Below are 10,837 nucleotides of genomic sequence, written 5' to 3' on the forward strand. Positions count from 1 at the left end.
CACGCACCTACACAAACACAGGCACTTACACATACCAAACACACACACACACACACCAGAGGAATTTTAAAGATTTTTGTGTGAAATGTTTGTGGAACTCCCTTGCCACTAAAGGGTCCCTCCGTGTTTCCTGTATATGCGGCCTGGGAGAGTTGGGATGCTACAGGGAGGTGGCTGCTATGGCCAGAAATGCAGAGGATCACAAGTGTAGCAAAGCCTTTGGCTTCCCTTTAGGAAAAGTCAAAGCTATATATACGATTAGAAAAGAGGGATAGATGGGGCCGGGGAAGGCCGGCCAGATGACTCAGCAGGCAGAGGCGCTTGCTGCCAAGCCTGAGAAACTTGAGTCTGATCCTCGGCACCCACGTGGTTAAAGGAGGGAGCCAGCTCCTGTTAGTTGCGGATTGACACACACACACACACACACACACACACACACACACACACACAAACAGATAAATGTAGAAGATGGGGCCGTGCATGCCCCTGGTGCAGTCATGGCCAGTCCCCTGCCACTGTGTAAGAAGCTGGCACGTGCTTTTCATCTCAGTTCTGGGAAAGTGGGCAGATCCTGGGAGGTCTGTGACGAACCAGCCTAATGGGCGAGCTCCAGGTCCCTATGGGAGACTCTGTCTCAAGCAAAACAGACAAACAAAAACTTAGACAGCTCCTGGGGATAAACACCTGATGCTGACTTGGCCTCCACACGTACAAGTGCCCATGTGGGCATTTTCACGAAAAGAGGAAAGGGGGCTGGAGAGGCCGCTCAGAAGTTGAGAGCGCCGGCTGCTCTTACAGAGGCCCCAGTCTGGTTCTCAGCCTCCGCATCCAGCAGCTCACAGCTTCCTGGACTCCAGTTCCGGGGGTGGGGGGGACCCAATCCCCTCCCGTGACCTCCGCTCTCAGCAGCACTCATCAACAACACATATACTTGTGACCTGTAGTGTCACAGAAGACACTACAGTGAGCCTGCCAGGCCAGAAGCCCGAACTTCTCCAGCCCCGACAACTTGAACGAGAGAGCAGGGACCCCTGGCAGGTTCCCCTGCAGACGCTTGTCCCGTCGGGCCTGACCCGTCAGGCTGCTCAGTGTATGACATCAAGAAGGGTTCTGATGCTGACCCTCAGCTCATCGGTAAAACCGTGTAATTGATTATTAATGTCTGCAAGGGCGGGAATGAACGGTGATGTGTGGCTGTGTATTTTGCCGTCTTTCTCCTCTACTCAGAGGCTTCAGAGCCCCCACCATACTAAAATGCTGAGCCATAAAGGGTACGCTGAGGTCGCTGCAAGTATTTGTGTCAGTGTCTTCATTTGTACCCCATGCACATCTGTGCTCCCAACTCTTAAATGGGGCCCCCTAGTGGTCATGTGGCCTTATGCTAAGAGAACATACAGGGGGTCTGCTAAAGTATCCTGAGCACCCTAGCTTGGGCCCCCAGCACCCACACACAACACACAGAATACAAAAACTTCATATTAACTAGTTGGGACAGCTAATTAAGATGAACAGCTGTGCCGTGTGCCGTAGACATGCCCCTGTCCCAGCGGGGTTCTCTGTTCCCCAGAAGTACAACAGCACCCAACTGTGACCCCTTCTTCTCTCCCAGCATCCCCTGTGCACACAGCACCCCATTTCTGTGCTGGGCGAGTGTCAGCTCTGGGCCGTAAAGAGAGATGTGGCAGTCCAGACCAGACAGTTTGCTCCGGAGCCAGTGTCTCCTGGGGCTGGGGGTCCGTGATAAGAACCATAGGGGAATACTGTTGCAGCTAAAAACTCCTGGGCCATCCCAGACCCCATGGAATGCACCTCTGTAGGTAGGGGCCTGCGGCTGTCCGCTGGACAGGCACAGGCGGCTCTCGGCTCCAGGAGATTTGGGGGGGCACACCATCAAGGTGTCTGTGGTCTTACAACTCAGAATTTTGTTTCTGTTGTTGTTGTTTTTTCAAGATAAGGTTTCTCTGTGTAGCCGTGGCTGACCTAGAACTGTCTCTGTAGACCATGCTGGATTCTAACCCACAGAGCTCTGCCTGCTTCCGCCCCCCGAGTGGTGGATTAAAGGTGTGCACCACCACAGCCCAGCTGCAGCTCAGAATTTTATGCAGCCCTGAGTGTCCGTCGTCTTTCCTCAGCGCGCACAAAGGTTCTTGTTGTGTGTGTTAGTGACTGACCTAGGACTCAACCTTTGGTAGCTGAAGTGCGCTACTGCTGAGATAGACTCCCAGCTCCCCGGCCCCCTCTATTTTGGGACAGTCTCACACTGTACCCTTGGCTGGTCTCAAACTTACAGAGATGTGTCTGCTTTTGTGTCCCCATACCCAGCTTTTATATTTTTATTTATTTTTACATGTAGAAGTGTTTGCTTGCGTGTGTGTGTGTGGGTATGCCACATACATGGAAGCTAGACAGGGTGACAGAGCTCCTGGGACTAGAATTACACATGGGTGTGAGCCACCATGTGTGTGAAGACTGGAACAGAACCCAGGACCTTTGGAAGAACAGCCAGTGCCCTTAACCACCGAGTCATCTCTCCAGCCCAAACCCCACCCTACTCTTTTTTATTGCTAAGTTGTCTGTGCTGGCCTTGAATTTGCTCAGTAGCCTAGACTACCTTTGCCCTTTCCATCTTACTGCCTCCACCTCTCCCAAGTATCAGGCCTGTGCTACCACAACTGGCAACATACAGCTTTTTCTTGTTTTCTCCTCCCGAGCCCTCCCGACTTTATGTTATGTTATACCCAGCATCTCCCTGTGTAGCCCTAACTTGCCTCATCCTGCCTCAGCCTCCATCTTCCAGCGCTGGGGCTCAGACACAGTATGCTAGAAAGGCTCTCCTCCGATAAGCTCCCTCCAGCAGCGAAGCTTTACTCATACTTCCAAACAGATGTGTCCTCCAAGAGATGGAACTGAACAGAAACAAACACACCCATCCTTGATGTTAATGAACATTGTTCGGGCCACCAGGCCAAGGCTTTGTCCTGCTGGTCACAGGCCCGTGGCGCTGACTGCTGGCAGGGGAAGGTGCCTGGTTGCTGGATGGACAGACAGATGGACGGACAGACCCCTTCTATCTCTGTGCGCTGCTGTAGCAGACATGCTTGCATGCCCACCTGACAGGCAAGGGTGGGAAGGCATATATAGTTTGTGTCTGCCTTATCGGGTGGAAGGCAGCCCGGAACAGCAGCCTTACCATTCTTCCCAGCCGTACCCCAGACGGTCAGCTATTTCAGCAGGTAGAGGCGCTTGCCAGCCAGCGCGATAACCCGAGTTCGCTGCTCAGAACTCACACGGTAGGAGGAGAGAGCCAAGCTGCCCTCCGATCACATGTACCGTGGCAGACACACACACACATACACACAGACAAAAAAACATTTTTTTTTTTTTTTTTTTTGTAAAAATGAATTTCTCAGAGATGGCACCTGTCAGTGCCCCAACCCTGAGTGCCGCTTCTACCCCCACAGGGTGTGAAGGAGTTCAAGTGTGAGGTGTGTGGCCGGGAGTTCACCCTGCAGGCCAACATGAAGCGCCACATGCTGATCCACACCAGCGTCCGGCCCTACCAGTGCCACATCTGCTTCAAGACCTTCGTGCAGAAGCAGACCCTCAAGACCCACATGATCGTGCACTCGCCTGTGAAGCCCTTCAAGTGCAAGGTATGGCGCGGTGCGGTCCCTGGGGCCCGCCTGGACTTGGAGGGGACGGGAGGCGGGGCAGGCGGCCATCGGAGCCTTGAAGCTGCCGAATCGGAGCTTCTGGAGGACCGAGAGGGTGAAGGTTGTGCTGCGGCCGCTGCAGGGCTCCGGTCAGGACCCCTCCAGCTCAGCAGGCAGGAGATGCAAGGACCTCGCTGTGTGGTCGCACAGGAAGGGGACAGCGTGCCATGCGTGGCGGGTTGGGGGGGATCAGGAAGCGGAGCAGACCGGCCGGCTCCCCACAGCCCTCGGGTCCCCTCCCCGTTCCAGGTGTGCGGGAAGTCCTTCAACCGCATGTACAACCTGCTGGGCCACATGCACCTGCACGCGGGCAGCAAGCCGTTCAAGTGCCCCTACTGCTCCAGCAAGTTCAACCTCAAGGGGAACCTGAGCCGGCACATGAAGGTCAAGCACGGCGTCATGGACATCAGCCTGGACAGCCAAGGTGGGTGGGCTGTGCGCAGTGGGCAGAGCAGGAATGACAGCAGCATGGCGCACTCAGGAGGGTCCTGTCCAATTAGGGGTGTAGGGAGGCTGGCCAAGGCCGAGACTTCAATGAGGTGGGCGCAGGTCTAGAGAGAGGGGGAGCCCGGAGAGCCGTCATGGCAATAACGGGGGAGGGGGGTATTTATGTCTTCTTCTAAGGACTTACATGGGCTCACGAAAACGATAATAAAAACAATAACTTACACACATGTTGAGTGCCGTGTAACTCATGTGACCCTCACAGGGAGGCTGGCTCTGGTGTTGTTCCTGTAGCAGGAACCGTAGGGCAGAGATGAGGCGACTCAGTCCCAAGCCTCGAGAGCCACACATGTGCCATCTCTCTCACCATTGTCATGAGACACCATGATAATGTTGAGTAAGCAGATGGGAAAGTGACAAGGGGGGACATACGAGGTCACGCCTCCGAGCACACACTGAAATTCTGACATTCAACCTGTCGTGGTGCCCGCAGAGAGAATGCAGCCGCATATGTAGACAGGGACAGGCTGTCCTGTCATTAAGTTTCCTGAGAGGGAAACATGGAACAAATAATGAATGTAAGAACTAAAACAGAACCCAAGACCTAGGAGAGCTGGGTGTTCTGGCAGTACTCACTTGCAATTCCAGCACTCAGGAAACTGAGGCAGGAAGACTTCAGTTCAAGGCCTTTTGAGAGACTTTCTAGAGGATGCTACATCTTGATTGTAGACATCTCAGCTGTTATGGGACACCCCCACTTGTGTCCATTCACAACAGAGCTAACCATAGGTCCACAGCTCCACCGTGGGGAGGTGGCTTCAGGTCGTACGGGCAGGAGGCAGGCGCGCCTGTGGCTCCTTCCTAAGCCTTCACCATGCTGATGAGTGAGTTGACTAACCACTACAAATGGCCAGTGGCTTTGGTTTTGGAACATCTGGCCAGTAAACGGCCTGGACTTCCTGACAGAGGAGGGGCACATTGTGGCTTGCTGAGGGTGGCTTTTCAATAGTCTTACCAAGGTGCGTTGGTAGGTAAGAAGGAAGCCTATAGTCTGTGTGTGGGTGCTCTCTGTAGCCCTGTCTGGAGGAGTTGGAGCTTAGCTTGGCCCCAGACCTGCTGATGGGAACCAAAGGCTCTCCTTGCCTAATGTGCCACCCCAAATTGGCTCAACCTGCTGGACTCCCAGCAGTTTCTTGGATGGAGTGAAGGTATTGCTCCCCTTGACTGCCTCTGATATAGACCTTACAGGATGAGGTCTCAAATTGGCTGCCCATGGAAGTCACTCGAGGATTTTCCTTTAACATTTAATTTTATGTGGATGTCTGTGTACCACGTGCTTGCCAGAAGAGGCTATCAGAACTGGAGCTTCAGACAGGCGTGAGTCACCCATGGGTGCTGGCAGTCAAACTGGGGTGTCTGGAAGAATACCCCGTGCTCTGAACCCCCTCTCCAGGACGTTTGAAGGCTTTTAACGCTGACGGCTGGGTCTGGACCCAGGGTGCTGAGCTGGGTCTGGATTGTTCCCTGCGCACTCATCTGAGAGCTTCACGAGGCGGAACTGCCTTGTAGCTGGTCACCAGCAGAGACTAAGCCAACCTTGTGCCTTTGCGTATAACTAGAGCCATCCAACCTGGTTCTCTGGAATGAGGGAAGTGTCTTCCCTCATTTCCAGGACTGCTTAGATTAGCCGGATCCCAGCATACATCTTCCATGAAGCTGCGAGGAGCAGCTTTGTTCTAAGAACCACCACCTCGCAGGCTTGGTTGAATTGTAGGGAGGCGAGTCAATGTGCATGCATGAACTGGGTGGTGACTTGGGAGGCAGTCTATATACTAAGTTCAAAGCCAGCCTGGGCTACTTGCCTGGACCAGTGGACATAATGGAGATGAAATGGGGACATGAGTTTGGCTTGTTTTAATAACCAGGGGTGGACTGTGATGGCATGGTAGTACGCCTTAAAGGGGAAACACTTGGGCTTGGTTTGCCGGGACAGTTAACCTTGTCTTCAGGGTTAAGAGGGTTTTCTGCTAGGTGCAGTGACTCCACAATCAGAGGGAGTTAGGGATAGCTTAGCTGGCCGCACTTGCTCAGCACACACAGGCCTCAGGTCTGACCCCAGCATCCTAGTAACTGGGTGTGGTAGTTCACCAGTGTGATCTCCGCTTTCTGGAGGTGGAGACAGGAGGGCCAAAAGCTCACGGTCATCTTTGGCTATATAGAGTTTGAGGATAGTCTGGGCTACCTGAAATAAAGAGAAAGCCATACATCGTGGAGAAATGTCTTTAATCCCAGCACTGAGGAGGCAAAGGCAGGCAACCCTTGCAATTTAAGGCCAGCCAGGGCTACATAAAAAAACCCTATCTTGCTAGTTGGTGGTGGTGCACACTTTTAATCCCAGCACTTGGGAGGCAGAAGCAGGAGAATCTCTGTGAGGCCAGCCTGGTCCACAGAGCAAATTCCAGGACAGTCAGGGATACATAGAGAAACCCTGTGAGGCCCCAAAGCATTAGCATTTCCTCCTGGACTCAAGATCACCACCAGAACACGGGGTTTCCTGGCACGGCCAGAAAAAGAAAAAAAGTTGTCTTCCTTACTTCTTTAAAACCAGTAACTTGCCAGCTGGCATTTCCTTCTGACCCAGTGGTCAGAATTAGGTTACGTGCCAATCCTTGAGCCACTTATTGGCAGGGGTGGGGGATGGGTGAATTTGACCCCCAGGTGACATTTGGATGTTGTAACTGGCAAAATGCTACTGGCATCAAATGGGAAGAATGCGGTATACTATGATATCCTGAGGTGGACAGGATGTCCCCACCACAAAGGATTATGGTCCCAACTATCAGGGTGAGCCCTGAGCTAGGTCTGTTTCCCCCTAAACATCAATTTTCTTTGCTGGACAGGGGCCAAACCCATTTAGCCAGTGAGCCACAGTCCCAGGCAGCCTCCCGGTTCATACCAAGCCATCTCCCCTCAGGAGGTAGCCAGCTTTGTAGCAACAGGAAGCTTTACAGTAAGATTTCCATTGGACAGAATTAGAAGGCACCTCTCAGACTTTCTTCTGTCTCCAGATGCTCTGACAACCTACCTTGTCTGAGTTTGTCCTTCAAGAAGCCAGGAGCAGGGTGGGGCTGGTTTGGTGCACTAATGTGGAGGAACCACGCCCACAGTGACGGGGAGGTAGAGCTCTGCAAGTTCGCAGGAGTGCTTGTTGGATGACCTCAGAAAGTGGCTCAGCCCATTGAGCTGCAGACTGAGGTTCCGGGCTAACGCTGGATGAGAGGAGGTCTAGGGAGCACCTGGCATGCAGTGGGCACTAAATGAGTCACATGGCAAGGGGGAACCAATGACAGATATTGCAGAGGAGGACCCAGGAGGGCTTAGTGACTTAGCAGGGGCCAGGAAACACAGCCCAGAAGTCAAGGCCGAGCCAAGGATCTGTTCCGCCCAAGGCTCTTGGATACCCAGCAGTAGGATCCATAAACGCCTGAGGAAACAAAGGCTGGACTTTAAGGCCCCCACTTCCGGCAGGACGATGGGGGTGGCCAGTGTTTAGGCCTAACTGTGCCCCTCTCTTGTAGACCCCATGATGGAGCTGGCAGGCCCCGACCCCTCTGAACTTGACAGCCAACAGGAAATGGAAGACTTCGAGGAAAACGCCTACACCTACAGCAGTGTGGACAGCAGCGCGGAGGCCAGCACCCTCACTGAGCAGGCCATGAAAGAGATGGCCTACTACAATGTGCTATAGCAGGCCAGCTGAGTGGGCGGGGAGGGCACAGGGTGAGACCCACATACTGAGGGCAGCGCCTCTGCAGCCCAGAACCAAGCTACTGTCCACTGCCCAGCCCTCCCTCCCCACCCACCCTCAGTCATTTGCACCACTAGGGACCTTTAGACCAAATGGAGACTGTACTACTGTCCTCGCAGGGAGCTGGGCACAGGCCTAGGCATCCCAGTGAGGGAAAAGGTAACCAGGAGGTCCACATCTGGTTCTCCTTGGCCTGCTGCTGTGGGCGGGTAGGGAAAATGCTAGTGAGGCCTCTTACAGGCACAGGGGCACACACTTAGGTCTTTTCCAAGCCACCTCAGGCCCAGAGAGGCTCTTCTGGAAGAGAACGCTTGAGCCAGGTCTTGTCTCTCTTCCGCACCAACTCTGGCCTTTAAGAACATCTGTGCTCCTGCACAGGTCGGCACTGCCCACCCCCACCCTGCTCAGACCCAAGAACCTCTTCCCTTCCCCTGTCACTCAAGAGCCAGGCAGGGCACTCTGCCTTCTACCTCCTGGGACCCCCTTGCTCCATCCAGGCATGCATGCGGCCCTGGCCCTGCCTGAGGGAGAGCTGGGGAGCCCAGCCTGCAGAGCACCCTCCCAGCCAGCCTGCAGAGCACCCTAGCCCTGTGTTTGAAAGAATGTCCCTAATGTGCATTTCCAACAAATCTCATCCAGTTTCGTCCCAAGCTAAGGTACCAGCCACAGCACCCTCACCAAACAAAATCAGGGTAATGGAGTAGGGAAGGGCGACATATCTCTGGGACCAAGAGAGGCTGTCCCCAGGGGAAGCCAAGGAAGACCACCCGTGGGAAGAGGGGAACTAGAACGTTCACTTTATTATTGTTGTTGTTGTTTGAGTGAGCAGGTGCGTGAGGAGTGGGCGAGCTGACGTTCAGGAAGAGCAACATATTTAAAATGAAACTTGAAGACCAGAGATGAGGGGGGAGGATCTGCTTTGATCAAGTGAGGGTATTTTGAAGGTGATTTGTTTTCCTTTCCAACTCTCTTGTCTATCATCTTTGATGGAGAGGTGGGTGGTTTTTGTTTGTGCCTAAGTTTTCTTGTGTGCTTCCTGCTTCCCTTACCTAACACAAGCAAGCCTGATGGGACTTGGGCCCAGAAGGGACTACTGCCCTGGCCCAGGAGGTGTGTCACTAGCAGGGAGCCTCAGGAGAGAAGGGGAGGCGGAGAGCCTTCCTGGCCCTCTCCAGCCAGTGGCTGTGTGTCATCCATGAGGCCAGCTGCTTCACCTGTCTGCTCTCTCCCCCAACCCATCCTCCACATAGTGACTAGCACACTCAGGTGCTCCAGAGCACCCAGACCCCTGCCCACAAACCCCAAGCCTCCAAGGGGAAGAGCAGGCAGGGCTAACCCTGAAAAGGCACAGATGAAGCCACCAGCTTTGGCTGAGAAACCAAGAGGGGGAACCAGCTTGGGTAGAGGGTGCTGATTTGAAGCCCAACTGCCCCCAAGCCTGCGTCCATAAAGGAAACACCAAGCTAGGCCTCAGGGCGACTGCTCAAGACACAGCGGCCCAAGTGTGGTTTCTCAAGGCTCCCGGCCTCCCAGGTGCCCATCGCAATGACCCTCAGGTGGCAGTGATTAGGCGTCACTGTACGAAGACATTCATTTCCTGCTGAGCAGAAGGCGTCACCCCTGCAAACTACCTCTTTCCACAATGACTTTCTCCCCTGGTACCAAAAAAGCAGCCTGCACCTCCTCCTCCCTCCTCTCCTGCCAACGCAGTAGCCTTGGTCTTGGAAACAGAAGGGAGAGTCTGGCTGGGGTGGGGTCTCTCATCGTCTCCTAGCCTGCCGTTGGCACAACCCTCTGAGGGGGTACCACCACACTCAAAAAAACAAAAACCCTGCCCTGTGCCTGGGTAGTGCGGAGAGGAAGGCACAGTGGGAGCTGGGGGTGGTCCTGGCAAGGCTCCGGCCGCACCCCACCCAGCCTCCCGAAGGGTGGCTCAGAAGCCCTGGCCGAATTCCACTCTAACTTATTTTGACTTGTATACAAACCAACTGTTTAGCCAGTCCACTTGTGCAGAGCTCTACTGTGTTCTTATGTTCCTGTTTAAAAGAGAAGTTTACTTAGCAATAATTATAAATAAATGGATATTCTTTAGTGAGGTGACTGGACCTGCTTCTTCCCGCTGCGCTGGGAGGTCCCTCTCCACAAGGAGGTCCCAATGAGGCTCCCCTGTCACATCCAGCCACCTGACCTGCCAGACAACTAGGGGGGCATGCTCCAAGCCCCCAGGGTGGGTTCTGTTGTTTGAGACAAGGTCTCTGTGACCCAGATCTACCTGTGGGGGCTGGGGTACAGATGTGCTCTCCCACGCCAGGCTTCTTCTTCTCCGGTACTGTTCTTAGTTTTGAGGTTTGAGACAGGGTCTCACTATCTAATACCCCTGGCTGGCCTGGACCTCAACTGGCCTCCTGCCCTTGCTTCCTGAAGCAGGATTACAACTATGTGTGCATACACCTGGCCTTTCAGATTTGTTTTGTTTTGTTTGAGACAGATACTTCAAACTCAGTGTTCTTTCTGCCTCAGCCTGCAAAATGCGGGGATTACAGGCACACACCGCTATACCTGCCTTTTTTTCCCCAAATATTCCCACCCTGAGTTGGTTGAATCTGCAACTATAAAACCTGTGGCTAGGGGTGGGAGTGGCAGCTAATCAGCTAAGGGCTGATTGATCTTCCAGAGGATCCAGGTTCAATTCCCACCACCCACGTGGCAGCTCACAACTGTCTTCTAACTCTGGTTCCTGGGGATCCAATGCCCTCTTCTGGACCTCAGTTAGCCCTGCATGCATGTGGTACACAAACATACATGCAGGCAAAATACACATAAAAGTTTAAACTTGTGGCTGAGGCTGCAGATGATAGTTGCCAGAGGCTTG

At 53.7% G+C, this 10,837-nt stretch overlaps 1 protein-coding gene across 2 annotated transcripts in view; it reads left to right on the top strand.

Annotated features, from left to right (window-relative positions):
- Znf710 (zinc finger protein 710) overlaps nt 1–10,060 on the top strand; it is a 67,891-nt gene extending 57,831 nt beyond the window's left edge. For both annotated transcript variants that reach the window (XM_055623293.1, XM_055623294.1), the window contains exons 3-5: nt 3,462–3,653; nt 3,963–4,137; nt 7,736–10,060. In XM_055623293.1, coding sequence (XP_055479268.1) covers nt 3,462–3,653; nt 3,963–4,137; nt 7,736–7,905 — 537 coding nt within the window. In that variant the 3' untranslated portion in view covers nt 7,906–10,060. The remainder of the gene's footprint in view (nt 1–3,461; nt 3,654–3,962; nt 4,138–7,735) is intronic.
- The last annotated feature ends 777 nt before the right edge of the window (nt 10,061–10,837 follow it).

This window comes from Psammomys obesus, unplaced genomic scaffold, assembly GCF_907164565.1.
Source record: "Psammomys obesus unplaced genomic scaffold, mPsaObe1.curated_primary_1811, whole genome shotgun sequence".
Taxonomy (NCBI): domain Eukaryota; kingdom Metazoa; phylum Chordata; class Mammalia; order Rodentia; family Muridae; genus Psammomys; species Psammomys obesus.